Raw genomic sequence first — 19,877 nt, 5'->3', positions numbered from 1 at the left:
ATTTGAAGGAATACCTTTCCTTGGCCATTCAATGCCTCAATAAGGTTCAGCAACGTGCTCTCCAGCTGTTGGTTGGCAGGGAAGTGCAGGTAGGCCATAAGAGGAAGACAGAGAGAGGGCACATGGAAGTGGGAGTCTGCTCAAAGCGCTTTCACTCCTGCCCCCTGCCCTACCTCCCCTTCCAGTCAGAGCCCCGCATGCTTCCTTCCGTCCTGATGGCCATTTCCACCCCTGCAGAGGAGCAGGGAATCAAGCAGCCTGTCTGTTGAAGCTCCAGGAGTTGCACCACGTAGATGCAGTAGAAAAACAAAATAAAGGATTTGTAGTTGCACAGGGGTGTTTATTTGGGTGTTTAAACACCGCGCTACATTCTCGCAAGTCTATTTAATGTTTTTGAATCAGAAACCAGAAATCAAAGCTCCACTGTCTTCTTGTTCTGATATGTGCCCACAACCTGCTTAGGTACATTCTGCCTTGTGAAGAATGGTGTGACAAGAGTTGCTAGAGGGTGTCTGAATCAGTCCATCCCAGGAATCCCTGGCAGCGAAGTGTGTGGCTACCGGTGCCCTCGCCATAGGTGTTCCTCCTCCGTCTCCTCTTGCTTCTTCTCTTCTTCCGCCAAAGATGTGGAATGCTCATCACCTTCCTCCTCCTGGAGCTCCAGTCCTCGCTGCAGTGTAATGTTGTTCCGGGTGAAACAGATCACTACCATTCTGCAAACCCATATATTAAAGCACCGACAGACCCTGAGAAGACTGCTCAATGACCATAAACAATCATCAAGCTGTAAGAGTGCATTCCATCACTGAAACAGTTGTTATTCTGCTTTACAACCATTTTTTTTTTTACAGTTTACCTCAGTTTTCTTGTAATCTTCAGGGTTCTTCTTGTTGATCTTTGCAATTTGATTTCCTGTGAAACGCTGTCAGGTGAAAAACATACAAATGTTTAACAACTGACCTAAACCAACCCTAGTTCAAGTATTCATTAGCATTTCAGGCAGATGAAATGGAGCAAAGTCCCACTGAACACAATTTAAATCTTTAATGGCCTGTAACTGCTTGGTAACGATTTGATACTAGTTCCTGCGTTACAGCAGTGTGTGCCATCAAAAATCAGTTACGTCACTTCCCTCGTAACATTCTTGCTTATGTTCAGAACTTTGCTCGGTAGCATCCAAACGTGCAAGTGAGTTCAGAAATAGGAAGATATGACACACGAACGCGTGGCTGAAAAGATGGTGCAGGAGGGAAGGCTTTAGATTCCTGAGACACTGGGACCAGCTCTGGGGGAGATGGCACCTGTACAAGCCAGACAGATTGCATCTGAACAGAGCCGGGACTGAGTTCCTTGCGGGTCGTTTTGCCAGTGCTGTTGGGGAGGGTTTAAACTAACTCAGCAGGGGTGTGGGAACCAGGAGAGAATATTAGAGAGTGATACCAGGATGCATGGAATGCTGGGAGAGGCAAATAGCACTAAAATAGAGAATAGTAAGTTAATAGATGGAGCCGGAGTAAGGGAGCAAGCAATGAAGTCTAAGTCAGGGTATGTGAATGGAGTTACAGTCACAGATTGCCTTGTGGGATTATGATGTTGTGGCGATAATGGAGATCTGGCTTAAGGAAGGGCAGATCTGGGTGTTAAATATTCCTGATTACAAGGTGTTCAGAAAAGATAGGAAAGGGAAAAAAGGAGGTGGTGTGGTGTTTTTGGTTAAGGAGAGTACTGCAGTACTGGAGAAAGAGAATGTGTCAGAGGATTCAAGGACAGAATCAATTTGGCTAGAGCTAAGGAATAAGAAGGGTGCAATTACATTGTGGGAAGGATATAGAGGAACAAATCTGCGAGGAAATTTCAGAGAGAAATTTCACACAGCGAGCAGTTAGGGTTTGGAATGCACTGCGCAGGGTTACTGGGAAAAGGCAGGAGATTGGCACTAAGTTAAAATGCTCAGGGAGCTGGTCCAGACACGATGGACCAAATGGCTTCCTTCTACACCGTAACAATTCTGTGATTTATGTTAGCAAGATCCAACCTTTACTTCCCCGCAAAAAGTTCAAATGTGCCAAGACTCCCAAATAGCATTTAAATTTGGCTTTGCATAGTTGGTTATACCACAATAGTGTGAAATCAAACCGATGAAAGAACATCCCCTTGATAAAATCTTGCACAGCTTGACAGAACTGAATCTACCACTCCATCGCTCGCTAGTTATTCTGTAGTTTTTGTGCCCGGTGCAATTCAACTGCATCGCAGCTTAAACTGGACCACAAAGTTCTTTGGGTTCGTTTGTCGCAAAATAATATTTTTCAGCACATAAATTTAAAAATCGAACTTAATATTTAATTAGTGTACACTCTTTTAACATATCTATAACAAATTCTTCTGTAGCAATCTGATTCCAAAATTACTTGTGAACTCAGTATCATAACAGCCAACAATCAAGCCACAGCTACAGACAAATTGTCGGGGTGCAAAGGAAAGGAAGGCAGATTTTTTTTCAAATCTCCCTGGTATTAATTACTTTTCCCTTAAGAAGAGTAAACTTGGTGCAAACATAGCTTGCCTAACATGCAGGATATTAATATTTCAGAACATCCTGGTGAGGTAAAGACCTTCTGACACCAAGCTGAACTGTGCCTCATTTGTGTTTTTAGATTGCAGGCTATAATAAATTGCCAGATATTTCAACATAATTTGCTCTAAAAATCATTTAAATCCACATTAAGTCCTCGAAGTACTTAATCAGTAAAAATCATCCGAAGCAAATGGTTATGCCATTGTCTGTCAGGACACCTTCCACTTGTTCACTCATTGGCGACTACAGCACCACTCAATGCTTTTACCGAGGTAGTCAATTTAAACAAACCTCATAAGCACGTGATCCAGTAATGTCAGCAAGTCTCTGTGGCCCTCCAACAGATTTTTCTAGTAGCTGGCATTCTTCAGTGGTGCTGGAGTCCATCCAGATAGGAGATTCTTTCACAGCGAAACTAGACTAAAGAGAAAAGGAGGGAAAAATAATGTGAATTCTTTGAATAACACTTGAGTTAAATACCTATTTAGGTTTGTCAATAATTTTCAATATTTCTAGTTACTGAATGAAAATTAATTTAACTTTTTTCTATCAATTTTCTCCTCCTTTCTTTCCTGAAAGCATTGGCTGAACACAATTCCGCAGGCAAGGTCACCATCTTCATATAGAATGTTGCAGGATATTTGACTGAATGGGGAGGATCGGGAGCACAGACCTGGTTAATACTCCCCATCGAGAGAATACATTAATTTCTTTTTTAATAGTTCAATAGCAATCATGAACAGGATTGAACGCTGTCGTACGTTTGGGTACGAACAGATCTAGCAACGCAAGATTGGGCATCCATGAGGTGCTGTGGGCCATCAAGGGCAGAATTGTACTCAACCACAATCTGTAACCTCATGGCCCGGTATATTCCCCCACTCGACCATTACCACCAAGCCAGGGGATCAACCCTGGTTCAATGAAGAGTGCAGGAGGGCATGCCAGGAGTAGCACCAGGCATATCTAAAAATGAGGTGTCAACCTGGTGAAGCTACAATAGAGGGCTACTTGTGTCTGGGCCAGCATTTATTGCCCATCTCCAGTTTCCCTTGAGAAGGTAATAGTGAGCTACCTTCTTGAACTGTTGCAGACCATATGGTGAGGATACACCTACAGTGCAGTAGGAAGGGAGTTCCAGGGTTTTGACCCAGCGACAGTGAAGGAACGGCGATATGTTTCCAAGTCAGGATGGTGTGTGACTTGGAGGGGAACTTCCAGGTGGTGGTGTTACCATCAATTTGCTGCCCTTGTCCTTCTAGATGGTAGTGGTCATGGGTTTGGAAGGTACTGTCTGAGGAGCCTTGGGAATTCCTGCAGTGCATCTTGTAGATGGTACACACTGCTGCTACTGTGCGTTGGTGATGGAGGGAGTGAATGTTTGTGGATGGGGTGCCAATCAAACGGGCTGCTTTGTCCTGGATGGTGTCAAGCTTCTTGAGTGTTGTGCGAGCTGCCCTCATCCAGGCAAGTGGGGAGTATTCTATCACACTCCTGACTTATGCCTTGTAGATGGTGGACAGGCTTTGGAGAGTCAGGAGTTGAGTTACTCGTCGCACAATTCCTAGCCTCTGACCTGCTCCTGTAGCCTCGGTATTTATATGGCTAGTCCAGTTTAGTTTCTGGTCAATGGTTATCCCCAGGATGTTGATCTTGGGGATTCAGTGATGGTAATGCCATTGAACATCAAGGAGCGACGGTTAGATTGCTGCAGTTGGACATGGACTGCTTCAGTATCTGAGGAGTTGCGAATGGTGCTGAATGTTGTGAAATCATCAGTGAACATCCACACTTCTGACCTTATGATGGAAGGAAGTTCATTGATGAAGCAGCTGAAGATGGTTGGGCCGAGGGCACTCCCCTGAGGAACTCCTGCAGTGATGCCCTGGAGCTGAGATGACTGACCGCCAACAACCACAACCATCTTCCTTTCTGCCAGGTATGATTCCAACCAGTTGAGAGCTTTCCCATTGACCCCAATTTTGCTAGGGCTCCTTGATGCCACACTTGGTCAACTGCGGCCTTGATGTCAAGGGCAGTTACTCTCACCTCACCTCTTACAATGCCTTCTCCTGATACATAGCCTCATTCTCCTTTATATATATTTCTCTCTTTCTTAATCTGTAGATTCCATTGTTTCATAAATTTTTGAAACTGTATCTCCCTCATAACAAAAACATTCATGTTGTCATTGTATATTGTTAGTAACCCTTGAGAAAAATAAACATATTGCTTGTCTGGGTGTTTGTGAACAGACTGAGATCCCTTTGAAGTCCAAATCTCCCTTCATCTATCTAAAATGCAAATTCCCTTTCTACTATTTTTATTCGCTCATGGGATGTGGGTATCGCTGGCTAGGCTAGCATTTATTGTCCATCCCTAATTGCCCTTATTCAGAGGGCATTTAAGAGTCAACCACATTGCTGTGGAGTCACATGTAGGCCAGACCAGGTAAGGGCAGCAGATTTCCTTCCCTAAAGGACATTAGTGAACCAGGTGGGTTTTTATGACAATCGGCAATGATTTCATCAGGCTTTAAATTCCAGATTTTTATTGAATTCAAATTTCACCATCTGCCATGGTGGGATTCGAACCCAGCTCCCCAGAACATTACCCTGAGTCTCTAGAAAACTAGAGTCACAGAGTCTTAGAGTCATTGACGTCTACAGCACAGAAAAAGGCCCTTCGACCCATCAAGTCTGCACCGGTCAAACAAGTACCTAACTATTCTAATGCCATTTTCCAGCACTAGGCCCATAGCCTTCTATGCCATGACATCGCAAGTGCACATCCAAATACTTCTTAAATGTTATGAGGGTATCTGTCTCTCCCTTTCAGGCAGTGAGTTCCAGATTCCCACCACCCTCAGGGTGAAAAAATTCTTTCTCACATCCCTTCCAAACCTCCTGCCCCTTATCTTAAATCTATGCCCCCTGGTTATTGATCCTTCCACCAAGGGGAAAAGTTCCTTCCTGTCTACCCTATGCCCCTCATAATTTTATACACCTCAATCCTGTCCCCCCTCAATCTCCTCTGCTCCAGGGAAAATAACCCCAGTCTATCCAATCTCTCCTCATAACTAAAACTCTCCAGCCCAGGCAACATCCTCTGCACTCTCTCTAGTTCAATCACATCCTTCCTATAATGCAGATTCCAGAACTACACGGAATCCTCTAGCTGTGGCTTAACCAGCATTTTATACAGTTCCAGCATAACCTCCCTGCTCTTATATTCTATGCCTCGGCTAATAAAGGCAAGTATCCCATATGCCTTCTTAACTACCTTACCTACCTGTCCCGCTATCTTAAGGGGCCGGTGGACATGTACACCAAGGTCCCTCTCTGATCCTCGGTACTTCCAGGGTCCTACCATTCATCGTGTATTCCCGTGCCTCGTTTGTCCTGCCAAGTAAGTGCATCACCTCACTTATCCGGATTAAATTCCATTTGCCACTGATCAGCCCTTCTATATCCTCCTGTATTCTAAGGCTATCCTCCTCATTATTTACCACCCAACCAATTATCGTGTCATCCGCAAACTTACTGATCAACCCTCCTACATTCAAGTCTAAATCGTTTAGATATACTACAAACAGCAAGAGATCCAACACCGATCCCTGTAGAACCCCACTGGACACAGACGTCCAGTCACAAAAACACCCCTCGACTATCACCCTCTGCTTCCTGACTCTCAGCCAATTCTGGATCCAATTTTCCAAATTGCCTTGGATCCCATGGGCTCTTACCTTCGTTATCAGTCTCCCATGTGGGACCTTATCAAAAGCCTTGCTGAAGTCCAAGTAGGCTACGTCAAATGCATTGCCCTCATTTACACACCTGGTCACCTCTTCGAAAAATTCAATCAGATTGGTCAGACATGACCTCCCCTTAACAAAACCATGCTGACCGTCCTTGATTAATTCCTGTCTCTCCAAGTGCAGATTAATTCTGTCCCTCAGAATTGCTTCCAATAGTTTCCCCACCACTGAGGTGAGAATGACTGGCCTGTAGTTCCCTGGTTTATCCCTTCCTCCCTTCTTGAATAACGGTACCACATTGGCTGTTCTCCAGTCCTCTGGCACCTCTCCTGTGGCCAGAGAGGTATTGAAAATTATTGCCAGCACCCCTTGCCTCACTCAACAGCCTGGGATACATTTCATCCAGGTCTGGAGATTTATCTACTTATAAGCCTGCCAGACCACTGAGAACCTCCTCCTTTTCTATGCTAATTTCTTCAATTATATCATAGTCCTTCTGCCTGATTTCCATACCCATGTCGTCCCTCTCACTTGTGAATACCGACACAAGTGTTCATTGAGAACCCTATCTACGTTTTCCGGCTCCACACACAAATTACCATTATGGTCCTTAATGGGCCCTACTCTTTCCCTCGTTATCCTCTTACTCTTAAGGTACTTGTAAAATAACTTTGGATTTTCCTTTATTTTACCTGCCAATGTTTTTTCATGCCCCCTTTTTGCTCTCCTAATTTCCTTTTTAAACATCCCCCCACACATTCTATACTCCTCTAGGGCTTCTGCTGTTCTGAGCCCTCGGTATCTGCCATAAGCCTCCCTTTTTCTTCATATCCAATCCTGTATATCCCTCGACATCCAGGGTTCCCTGGATTTGTTGGTCCCACCCTTTGTCTTTATTGGAATATGTTGGCCCTGTACTCTCCCTATTTCCTTCTTGAATGAGTCCCACTGCTCTGACGCAGATTTACCTAAAAGTAGCTGCTCCCGTCCACTCTGGCCAAATCATATCTGATCTTATTAAAACGGCCTTCCCACAATTTAGAACTCTGATTTCTGGCCCATCCTTGTCCTTTTCCATACCAACCTTGAATCTAACGGAGTTAGATCTATCTGCAAAATGCTCCCCCACTGAAACCTCTACCACTTGCCCGGCTTTATTCCCTAAAATTAAGTCCAGGGCCTTCTACGTCCTGGCTCAAAAAGCTCTCCTGGATGCATTTTAAGAATTTTGCTCCCTCTAAACCTGTCACACTATGACTAACCCAGTTAATGTTGAGGAAGTTGAAATCCCCCACTACTACTACCTTATTATTTTCACACTTCTCTGAAATTTGCCTACATATCTGCTCTTCTATTTCTCTCTGACTGTTTGGGGGCCTATAGTACACTCCCAGCAATGCAATTGCTCCTTTTTTGCTTTTAAGTGCTACCTATATGGCTTAATTTGAGTAGCCTTCTAAGGTGTCATCCCTCCTTATTGCTGTAATTGATTCCTTGATCAATGTTGCGATATCACCTCCTCTTTTACCTCCTTCCCTGTTTCGCCTGAAGACCCTATATCCTGGAAGACAATACCACAATGCCACCACCTCCACCTGTGCTAAGACCCCAACTATGCTTACCTACTTAGCATTTTAAAAACAATTCTACACCGTCCTTTGATAACTTCAACTTGCTCGGCTACAAAACATAATTAGATCATACACAGACAGAAAAACACAGCCCCCCATAAACCTACTTTACAATAAACCAGAAAAATATTCTGAAAATTATTATACTTTCGTACATCCCATCTATTTGAAATTGTATGTATGCCCAGCTTTCACAAATAGGACATCAGCGACCTGCAAGATGTAATAGAGTATTCTCACTTGAGAGACACCACCAAGATCTGCTGCTGATCCATAGAATGAGCCAGGGGCACAGTGACTTTAGCAGCTACTGGCAGGGCATGGTGAGCAGCACTGCTAGATCTGAGGTCTTCCTCAACAAGGGCACAAACACCAGATACCATCTGCTTAGATAGCCGCAGTTTCCGCAGAGGCACTGATCCTCTGATACATTCAGGTAGCTTTTTCTTCAGTGATATACTCAATGCTGAGGGTGTGTCCTCTATTGCCTTCCTGCCCTCAATCCTTTCCTCCATCCTTCTCATGCCCAGGGCTCTGCATCTGCTCCTGAGGATGTTGACCCTCATTGGTACTCAACCCTATCTCCAAGTTACTTAATGCCATGTGTCGCTGATGCCTTGCTTGTGGTCAACTGCACTCACAATGCTTACAGTACCTCCCTCTTATGGCACCATGATCCCTTGAGAGTCACGACTCCCTCAACTAGGCTTTTTGCTCCATTAACCTTGCACACCCAGTGCAACTGTGTGCCAAATTATTTGCCTGCCCGTCTCAGTTCCCACCCCCACTGGGCCATCAAAATCCTGTCCAAAGAGCGGTTAAAAGGGAGGCTTAATTCCGTCCTTAATTTGAGGGACGTTCCCAGAGATGAAAATGAGCACTCTAATTCAGGGCATCAGTTTGATAAAGCAGATAATTAAGTACGCCCTTGTGATCCTATTAATCTGGCTCTGCATATAATGTAAAATGTAAACAGGACTGTATCTCAAAAACCTTTCCAGGCCTACTGTAAGGAAAAGCCCTACAACTCTCACCTCCAATATCTGATGCAGAGAATGATCATCTGGCATGTTTTTCAAGGTCTGACTGGCTCCATTTTTCCAATAAACACTACCATGTTGCTGTGAAGGAAACCAATAAGAGATTGCAATCAGCTTTCACAGGAAGCACAAAAAAATTGGGTTTCTTTTCTTAATTTCTATTGAAACAAATTAACTTCACTCACTTGACCAGTGCCGGACAAGGATTTCAATTTAGAAAAATCAAAGTTTGAGGCCTTCATTCTCTCCAGGAGCATATCTAGCGCCTGGAAATACAAGAATATTTCAAAACAATTTTCAGTGAGCGTCATGAGTAATCACAGCCTGCATTTCATCTTCTTTTAAGGTAATGTTTGATATGATCATTCTGATTTCTTTCACAAATCAACAGCACTATTTTCACATAAATAGAGTTAACAGAGATTGTAAACATTTAGAGGCTAGATGTCTTCCCAAACGGCCAGTCATTCCTAACGAATTGGCTATTGCTCGTGATCAGCGCGCCTTCCAAATCTGTGACCTCTACCAACTAGAAGGACAAGGTTAGCAGATGCATGGGGACACCACCACCTAGAAGTTTCCCTCCAAGCCACACACCATGCTGACTTGGAAATATATCGCCGTTCCTTCACTGTTGCTGGGTCAAATTCTGCAATTCCCTCCCTAACAGCACTGTGGGTGTACCTATATCACAGGGACTGCAGCAGTTCAAGAAGGTAGCTCACCACCACCTTAAGGGCAGTTAGGGATGGGCAATAGATACTGACCTAGCTAGTGATGCCCACATCCCACAAAAGAATATAAATTAAAACAAGAAAAATTGCCTATCCTGCCTTGTGTCAGCCATGGCTCAGTTGCAACCATTCTCGCTTCTGAGTCACAGGTTCTTAGTTCTAGTCCCACTCCAGGCTTGAGCATAAAAATCAGGGCTGATACTTCCGTGAGTTACAATACCGAGGGAGCACTGCACTGCCATCTTTCAGATGAGATGTTAAACCAGGGCATCTGCCTGTTTGGGTGGAGGTAAAAGGTCCCACTGCACTACTTTAAAGAAGAGCAGTAGGGTTATTCCCAATGTCCTAACTAATATTTAACCCTAAATCAACATCACAAAAACAGATTATTTGGTCATTATCACATTGCTGTTTGTGGGAGCTTGCTGTGCACGACTTGGCTGCTGCATTTTCTACATTACAACAGTGACTACACTTCAAAGTACTTTATGGGCTGTAAAGCACTTTGAAACTTCTGGTGGCCCTGAAAAGCACAAGTCATTTTTTAAAATATTTCTCATCTGCCTGTGCAGTGACAACTCAAAATGGACCCGTCTGTTGAATCCCCTGTAGACAAACTTCTGCTCAAAATACATACAAACCACTGATATCCAAATCATTTTTGTGCAAAAATGGCCAAAGGATTCCAAACCATGACAATTACACAAAGTTATATTCTCCAGATGATAGTCACTAAGATATATTTCCCATTCATACCTTTACCCACAATAGGACTGGTGTTGTAACTGTCAGCTTGTCACTGTGTACATGGACGCCACCTTGTGTCCTAGAAATAAAAAAAGGAGCTTAATACAGTATCCCTGAGGAATTCAAATTTTAGTATAGTTAAGATGATAAGGCAGCACTGAATAAAGAAACACCGTTCAACTCATCAAATCTATTCTTACACAGATCACAGACCATCTATAGCATTGTGAACTCTATCAGAAGTATTTCATCTCTCAAGAGAATATTTTATATAAATACTCCATACGTCCAAAGAAAACAAAGCACATCTCCAGAATTTTCACCAATCCTCACATCTCAAACTTAAACTCCATAAGAACACAAGAAATATGAGCTGAGGTAGGCTATTTGGCCCTTCTATCCTACTCCACCATTCAACAATAACACGGCTGCTCTTCTATCTCAACTCCACTAACTCATACTATTCCCAAATCCCTTAATTCTTCATACCCAAAAATCAATGGAGACTCCACAGCCCTTTGGGGTAGAAAATTCCAAAGTATCACACCCTTTCAGTGAAAAAATATTTCTTCATCTCAGTTACATTCAGAGGGGAGGTGAAGAAGCAAATAAGCAAAGCAAAGAGGGGGTATGAAAAGAGACTGGTAGCTAACATAAAAGGGAATCCCAAAGTCTTTTATAGGAATATAAATTGTAAAAGGGTGGTAAAAGGAGCAAAAGGGAACTTACACATGGAAGTAGAAGGCATAGCTGAGGTATTGAATGAATACTTTGCATTTGTCTTTACCAAGGAAAAAGATGCTACCCAGGCCATGGTAAAAGAGGAGGTAATTCAGACTCCAGATGGGTTTAAAATTGAAAAGGAGGAGGAATTGGATAGGTTATCTGTACTTAAAGTTGATAAGGCACTGGGACCAGATGAAATGCACCCAAGGATACTGCGAACAGTGACAGTAGAAATTGTGGAGGCACTGGCCATAATTTTTCAGTCTTCCTTAGACTCTAGAGTGGACCCAGAGGACTGAGGAATTGCAAACGTTAGACTCTTTTTCAAAAAAAGGGTGTAAGGATAAGCCCAGCAATTACAGGCCAGTTAGTTTAACGTCAGTGGTGCCTACTCTGCCATTCAATACGATCATGGCTGATCTTGGGCTTCAACTCCACTTTCCCACCCACTCCCCACATCCCTTGATTCTCTGAGAGACCAAAAATCTATCTTGGCCTTAAATATATTCAACAACCCTTTAAGTGAAGAAATTTCTCCTCATCTCAGTCCTAAATGATCATCCCCTAATCCTGAGACTGTGTCCTCGTGGTCTAGCTTCCCCAGGCAGAGGTAACAACTTCTCAGTATCTACCCTGTCGAGCTCCTTTAGAATCTTGAATGTTTCAGAGATCACATCTCATTCTTCTAAGCTCCAAAGAATACAGACCCAATATTCTCATCATAGGATAACCCTCTCATCCTAGGGACCAATCCAAGTGAACCTTCACTGCACTGCCTCTAATGCAAGTATACCCTTCCTTAAATATGGAGACCAAATCTGCACACACTATTCCTGGTGTGGTCTCACCTAAGCCCTGTACAATTGTAGCAAGACTTCTTTATTCTTGTATTCCAATACCCTTGCAATAAAGGCCAACATGCCATTTGCTTTCCTAATTGCTTGCTGGTACCTTCATTCCAACCTTTTGTGCTCCTTGTACAAGCACACCCAAGTCTCTCTGAACATCAATGTTTACAAGTTTCATGCCTTTTTAAAAATATTCTGCTTTTCTAATCTTACAACCAAAGTGAATAACTTCACACTTCCCCACATTATACTCCATCTGCCACCTTGGTGCCTACTCACAATTATCCAAATCTCTTTACAGCCTTTTTGTATCCTCTTCACAGCTTGCATTTCCACCTAGCGTTGTATTGTCAGCAAACTTAGATACATTACCTTCTGTCTTTTCACCTGAGTCATTAATATAAATTGTAAATAGCTGAGGTCCCAGCTCCAATCCTTGCAGTACTCCACTCAGAATCACACAGTGCAGAACAGGACCTTCGGCCCATCAAGTCTGCACCGACACGTGAGAAACACCTGACCTACCTACCTAGTCCCATTTACCAGCACTTGGCCCATAGCCTTGAATGTTATGATGTGCCAAGTGCTCATCCAGGTACTTTTTAAAGGATGTGAGGCAACCCGCCTCTACCACCCTCCCAGGCAGTGCATTCCAGACCGTCACCATCCTCTGGGTAAAAAAGCTTTTCCTCACATCCCCCCTAAACCTCCTGCCCTCACCTTGAACTTAAGTCCCCTCATGACTGACCCTTCAACCAAGGGGAACAGCTGCTCCCTATGCACCCTGTCCATGCCCCTATCGAATATGACCTACAACTCTTCATGGCTTAATTTGTGGTTTCCAGTTCCCACTTCTCCAAGGAACTGCACTACTCCCTTCCTAACAGCACTGCAGGTGTATCTACACCACATGGACTGTTGCACTTCAAGACCATGGCTCACCACCACCTTCTCAACAGCAATAAATGCTGCCCTAGCCAGCGACACCCATATCCTATGAATAATTAATTTTTTAAAAACTCCAAATAGCCCCAAAAATGTATATTTATACTCGCAATGTGGCTATTTAGCTCCATGTTTCAAGGCACTTTCAAACTGGCCACTCAATTGCATGTATCTTTGAATGAGCCCGACTTCACCAAGTTTCCAGAAACTTGAGTATTGCTGAAAAAAGAGACATGTCGAAGCTTTTCGTCTAGCACTCATCAGGACACTTTGCAAGAATACCAATATAAATGCCAACTGGTATTCTTGCAAAGTGTCCTGATTAGTGCAAGACAAAAAGCTTTGACATCTCTTTTTTCAGCAATACTCAAGTTCTGTATTACCAAACAACTATTTACAGAAACTGCAAAACATGCCAAAAAACTATACTATTGTTAGTTCCACACTGTGCCAAGAGTCACCCCCTGCCCCTACAGCCTTCATTGGATTAAATTTTTGACTTGTATCTTAGGTTTTTGCCTAATTTACCATGTAATCAAACAAGCGAATATCTGTCATACCGAAACATTACAACAGGTTTGACAAGTCTACCAAGATTATATTTCTGACAGAGTGCATCTCTGTTCCACATTCCCTCCCCCCACCCGACCCATGTAAATGTATAAATCTTCTTACCCAAATTCTGGCAAATCGTCATCAAACTTCACATTTGTCTCATGGATCACATTCAGATTATCATCAATGGCCATGGCTTTGATCTGAGAGAGAAGGACATTTATTTGTGGATGGAATTCTGTGGTCCAGTATATGGAATTGTAGATGGCTAATAGCATCCTGCACAACATCATGATATCCCAAGGGCGGAATCTTCCGCTCCGGAACTAAGTCCCTTAGTGGGGGCAGAAGTCAGAGTGTCTCCCGCTGCAAAGCGTAGCAGGTAAACCCGCCAAATCGTGCGATGCTAGACTCATTAATTATGCAGCCGTGAGTTTCAAGTATCTTGTGGTGGGTCAGCAGGAAGCTGACCACCCCTCCTCCATGTCCAGATACCATATTTAAAGGGCACCTGGACCACCTCATCCCTTGCAGAATTGCCCTTCCCCAGACTCCCCCTCACAACCTTGGACCTCAACTCCCGAACCTCACTCCCATCCCTTCCTTCACGAGTTCCAACCTCCCCGCTTCCTTCGTATGCATGCCATCCATAAGTACCCGGGAGAAGAGCAGTGCGAAAGGTGAAGGCAGCGTCCAGTGGCAGGTAAGTGAAAGAGATCTCCCGCACTGGCTGCACACTACATTTGCAGATCGGGAAACAGATCAGTCTGATTTCCCGCTGGAATATTTTACAGGGGTACAGTAGTCTGTAGCCCTGTTAATGAGCATTCATAACATGCAAATTAGGGTCCCAACGTTCACAAGTGGGAAAGGCAACCTGCCATGAGCCCATCATGAAAGTGCTGGGGGAAGATTGCAATTTGTTTTTCCGCCAGCAGATTTTTGACTTTTGGCCTCACTCCAAAATTTCTGGTCCCACCCGCCAAGATTCCTGCCACAGGTGGGACTGGAAAATTCCACCCACAGACTGGTTACAACCCAGGACAACGTCACTTGGCCTCTCGTGTCCACGCTGGCTCTCTGCAAGAGCAACTCACCTAGTCCCACTCCCTGCCTTTTCCCTCCAACTGTTTCCTCTTCAGATAATGACCCAATTCTCTTTGAAAGCCATGATTGAATCTGCTTCCACCACACTCACAGGCAGTGCATTCCAGGTCCTAAACATTTGCTACGTAAAGAAGCATTTCCTCATGTTGTTGTAGCTTCTTTTGCCATTCACCCTAAATCGGTGTCCTCCGGTTTTCGATCTTGCTACCAGCAGGAACAGTTTCTCCCTATCTACTCTATACAGACGTTTCATGATTTTGAATGTCCATCAAATCTCTTAAGTTTCTTAATCTCCTCTGCTCCTGCACCCTCTTTAGAATTGCACCCCCTATATTACGTAGTGCTTTAATGCAGTTTTGGTCTCGTGGGCATGAAGTAGGGCAACATGGAAGCCTACCATCGATTTCTGAATTCAGAGTGTGCTCCTTGCCATTTCCTAAGCAGGTGCGGTGTGAGGCTATGAATCAGCGTGATCATGTCATTCAGCTGATGCAACACTAGGATCCCAATTTTAGCTAATGCATATGTAGGTAGTGTCTTTCTTAAACATGCCTGAAACAACAAGTGTCCTGAAGCAAAGTGGGCACTATTCTGGGGCTATTTAAAGGGCCACTCAACAAGTTGCAGGTGAGAAGTTTTTTGGCTTACTTTTGTACATGTACTTAGCTTTCTTTCTTAAACAATGGCACAGCACAAACACCACCATAATACCGCAGGGCTTTTAAAAGTGGAACCCCGTAATCACAACGTCAAAGTTTTGCAAACAAAGGGAAGTAAAAACTTTCATAAATACTCTTTTTTTTTACATAAAAACATGCTGGAATCAGTCTATTGTCAGTGACTGCATGTGACAGTTGGGATCAAAGTACAGTGTCAGATTTATATTAATGATTTTACAGAAAAGTTACAGAGTTTGGTTTTTGAGAGCTTTTATTTGTCAATAACTAGCAGTGTTGAACTTAAGAAAAAGTTTCAGTTAAGGGTGATAAGAAATGTCAAGAAGGAAAATTTAAAAAGAGATATGGCCAAAGCTGATGGAGGCCTAACATCTCGATGAACTGAACTGTTCAGTATTGCACCATTACCCTGTACCGATAATACTTTTCATGTTATCTGGAATTCGCTTGGGACAACAGCACTCAAGAAACCCATGAAAGTGGTGTGTCACTGCCTGTTTTAACTTACCTCTCCAGAGACCTGCTGGAAGAGAGAAAATTAAAAAACACTGCAGGGTTATATTGTGGAACCCCAATGACAATTCGTGATTTGGGATTTCCATTGTCATATCAACTGTACCTCAATGTAAAACCACATTTGGTTCTCACTCCTATGGCAGATGGAGTATAGTGTGGGAAAGTGGGAAATTGTCCACTTTCGAAGGCTGAATAGAAAAGCAGAATATTGTTTAAATGGAGAGAAATTACAGAACCCTGAGGTACAGAGGGTGTCCTGGTATATGAATCACAAAAACATTTATTGCTAGGGGAATGGAATATAAAAGTAGGGATGTTTAAGGGTATTGGTGAGACCACATCTGGGGTACTATGTACAGTTTTGGTCTCCTTATTTAAGAAAGGAGGTAAATGCGTTAGAAGCAGTTCAAAGAAAGTTCACTTGCCTGATACCTGGGATGGGGGAGAGGGTTATCTTAATGAGGAAAGGTTGGATAGGTTGGGCCTGTGTCCATTGAAGTTCAGAAGAATTAAAGGTGACCTTATTAAAATATATAAGACCCCGAGGGGACTTGACAGGGTGGATGCTGAAAGGATGTTTCCCCTTGTAGCAAAGACTAGAACTAGGAGACACAGTTTAAAAATGAGGGGTCTCCCAATCTTTTCTCAGAAGGTCACAAGTCTTGGAACTCTCTTCTCCAGAGAGTGGGGTGCAGGGAGGGTTATTGATTTTTTTAAGTCAAAGGTTATTCAGGGTAGGTGGAATGTTGAGTTGAAGCCACAATCAGATCAGCCATGATCTTATCGAATGGCGGAGCAGGCTCGAAGGGCCAAGTGGCCTACTCCTGCTCCCAATTCGTATGTTCATACTTATGTAAGTTTCTTTGGTTATTGGTGATTGATAACAAGTCCAATAAAAAAATGAGTTGCATTGGTTGCATTACATGATGAATTTGCTGCAGTCACCACATAAAATCAGTTGTACCTCAATCTCAAACGTGAAGCCAAGACTCATATTACGAACTCCCAACCTTACGCAATCCCCGCTAAATTCAAATCCCAAAATTATCTCAACACCCCCAACCCACAATCTCAATTCATTGCAACCATCAGCCTAAACCCAAACCCCAAAATTATGTCAAACATCAATCTAAATTCAAACCTCCCCCAACCCAAAACATCTCAATGCTCCCAATCTAAATCCAACTCCTAAACCATCTCAACTTCTCAATCTAAACTAAAACACCCACATCATCTCTATCCCCCAGCCTAAAACCCAAATCATCGCAAACTCCAATCTAAACCTACATCTCCAAACAAACTCCCCCTGTCTGACACACAAACCCCCATAGAGTTATACAGCACAGAAACCGGCCCTTCGGCCCATCGTGTCAATGCCAGCCATCAAGCACCTATCTATTCTAATCGAATTTTCCAGCACTTGGCCCCTAGCCTGCCTTATCTTCCATTCGCTGGCCTGTTATCAAAACCAGTGCCCAAACAGAGGCTCCCCCACAAAACCGAGCAACAAGATGTGCAAAGAGCTACCAGCCACCCGAAAGCTGAGTAAGCCAATCAGCGGGCGAGAGGTGAGGCACTCCCCAAGCCTCACCTCCCAGCCTCCCGTCAGATAGCCGCTTACCTGTTGGGTGCTGAGATCGACGCCCAGGTAGCAGTCACCGGCGGCCGCCATCTCCGTGAGAGGGCAGGGCCAACGCCAGGCGAGGGGGGCGGGGCTGAGCGGAGAAGTAGGAGGGGGCAGAGCCGAAAGAGGAGGAGGCGGGGCTGAGTCACGAGCGCCCAACTCGCGCAGGAGCGGTTGGTATCGCACTGCGCAGACGCCGCTCCGAGGGCTGGTTGGAAGGAGCTGTCCGTTCGGCGCAGCCTCTGCGTTCGTGGATGCTCAATTTTCAGTTTGGTGACTTCGCTCACTTGCTCTTGCAAGAGCCCCATGATCAACCTCCCTCCATGAGAAAGACCGCCCTGAACCATAGCTTCATTTAAGAAACTAACTCCTTGCATAGAAAAGTTACCGCCCAGAAGGAGGCCATTCGGCCCATCTTGTCCATGCCAGCCCGAGGACACCCAGGTGCCCTTTCTAATCCCACTTTCCTGCACCCGGCCCATCGCCCTTCCTTCCAAAAGCCAAAAACAGAACATTCTGGAAATGCTCGGGAGGCCTGGCGGTATCTGCGGAGAGAGAAACAAGAGTTAAGGTCTAAAATCGATTACCTTTTTTTCGATCAGAACTGGGGTCCACAGCTGCACTCTCGCCCCCTGGGAGCCAGTAGGCGGTGGGTTCAAGTCTCACTCCGGAGACTTGAGCACATAAACTAGGCAGGCTCTCCCGCTGCGGTACAGAGGGAGTGCTGCGCCGTCAGAGGTGCTGCCTTTCGGATGAGATGCGATGATTTTGGGTCCAAATCCTGGAACTCCCTCTCTAACAGCACAGTGGGTGTACCTACACCACATGGACTGCAGAGGTTCAAGAAGACAGCTCACCACCACCTTCTCAAGGGCAACTAGGGATAGGGCAATAAATGCTGGCCCAGCCAGCGAAGCCCACATCCCATGAATTAATAAAAGAGGTCCCAACTCCACGTTAAGTTGGATATAAAAGACACTGGGCAGAATCTTCCGGTTGGCGTGCGGGGGTGGGCCCTACGCGTAAAACGATGCGCGATGACGTCGGGTGTGCGTCCCGACGTCATCGCGATATTTCATTCGGCGGGTGCACGCCGGAGTCAGCTGCGTGCCTGTTAAGGGCCTATTAAGGCCATTGAGAAATTAATTAAAGTAGTTAAGAACGCTGCCCCGTCCAACCTTAAGGTCGGCGGGCAGGCGAAAAGCCCAAGCGGCCTTCGCGTTTGTCAGGAAATCTCATCCACGGGCCGGATGGGGTTTCCTGAAGCTTTTATAAAATAAATAAATTTTCCCACCTTTACAAACATGTCCCAACCCATGTGACACAGTCATGTTTGAATAAATTTTTAAATCATTTCTGTCATGATTTTATTATACATTCAATCTCCCTGAAGCAGCTCCGTGCTTCAGGGAGATTGCTGCGCTCTTTCGCGCGAAAGGGCGCAGGCCCCGACTCCCTCGCCTCCCCCCGCCCACACAGGTAGCATTACGCTGGGCGGGCCTTAAATGGCAGGCCCGCGTAAAATAGCAGCACGCAGTCGTTCGCAGGTGGTGATTGGCTCCGCGCTCACCCCTGCCCGTTCCCGCCCAGCCCGCCTGCCATATGAAAAATCCAGGCCACTAATTCGCCGAAGACCAAGTGAGTTATCCCCATTATCCTGGCCAATATTTATCCCTTACTGAATATCACTAAAATAGATTATTTGGTCATCAGCACATTGCTGTTTGTGGGGACTTGCTTGGCTGCATTTCCTACATTGCAACCGTGATTACATAAAAGTAAAGCGCTTTGGGATCGCTTGAGGTTGTGAAAGAAGCTATTAAAGTGCAAGTCTTTCTTTAACATGTTCTCCCCTCCTTGTGCTCCTCAGCATCTCCACAGCTTTTGATATGGATCGATCACTGAAACTTTCATAATTATCCATGGTCTTTTCCTACCTACAATGGTTGTGGAGATTGAAATCAGCTAGGGTTTGTAATGGGGCTGAAAGTTGACAGCTCCAGCTTTCCTCATATTTAACTGGAGAGAATTGCAGCTCCTCCATGAATGTCTTGACAGCACAGGTAGTTCTGAAGTCAAAAGTTGTGGTACAGTAATGAAGCTGGGTGTTGTCAGCGTAAATGTGGAAGCAGATTCCTTGTCTTTGGATGATATTTTCCAGGGACAGCATGTAGGTGATGAGGAGGCAGCGAAGAATGGAATCTTGGTGGACTCGAGGTAATGGTGCATTGATGTAGATTTCTGGCTAGGATTTAGGTGAGTGGACCCAGGCAAGGGTACATATGAACATACAAATTAGGAGGAGGAGTAGGCCATTTGGCCCTTCAAGCCTGCTTCACCATTGAATAAGATCATGGCTCATTTTTTAATTCATTCACAGGATGTGGACTTC

At 44.5% G+C, this 19,877-nt stretch overlaps 1 protein-coding gene across 6 annotated transcripts in view; it reads right to left on the bottom strand.

Annotated features, from left to right (window-relative positions):
* xylb (xylulokinase homolog (H. influenzae)) overlaps positions 1-17,570 on the bottom strand; it is a 234,638-nt gene extending 217,068 nt beyond the window's left edge. For 5 of the 6 annotated variants that reach the window (XR_013575300.1, XR_013575308.1, XR_013575305.1 and 2 more), the window contains exons 1-7: positions 17,483-17,570; positions 13,682-13,764; positions 10,497-10,566; positions 9,192-9,272; positions 9,001-9,087; positions 2,870-2,998; positions 857-922 (exon numbers count right to left, since the gene is read on the bottom strand). Coding sequence is in view for 3 of the 6 variants with exons in the window: in XM_078536759.1 (XP_078392885.1) it covers positions 857-922; positions 2,870-2,998; positions 9,001-9,087; positions 9,192-9,272; positions 10,497-10,566; positions 13,682-13,764; positions 17,483-17,533 (567 nt within the window). In the remaining 3 variants the exon portion in view is untranslated. The remainder of the gene's footprint in view (positions 1-856; positions 923-2,869; positions 2,999-9,000; positions 9,088-9,191; positions 9,273-10,496; positions 10,567-13,681; positions 13,765-17,482) is intronic. The other variant, XM_078536773.1, reaches the window with a different exon arrangement.
* Between the last annotated feature and the right edge of the window lie 2,307 nt (positions 17,571-19,877).

This window comes from Cetorhinus maximus, chromosome 3 (assembly GCF_964194155.1).
Source record: "Cetorhinus maximus chromosome 3, sCetMax3.hap1.1, whole genome shotgun sequence".
Taxonomy (NCBI): domain Eukaryota; kingdom Metazoa; phylum Chordata; class Chondrichthyes; order Lamniformes; family Cetorhinidae; genus Cetorhinus; species Cetorhinus maximus.
Note: the sequence above shows the minus strand (reverse complement) of the source record. Positions and strands in the feature narration are given on the sequence as shown.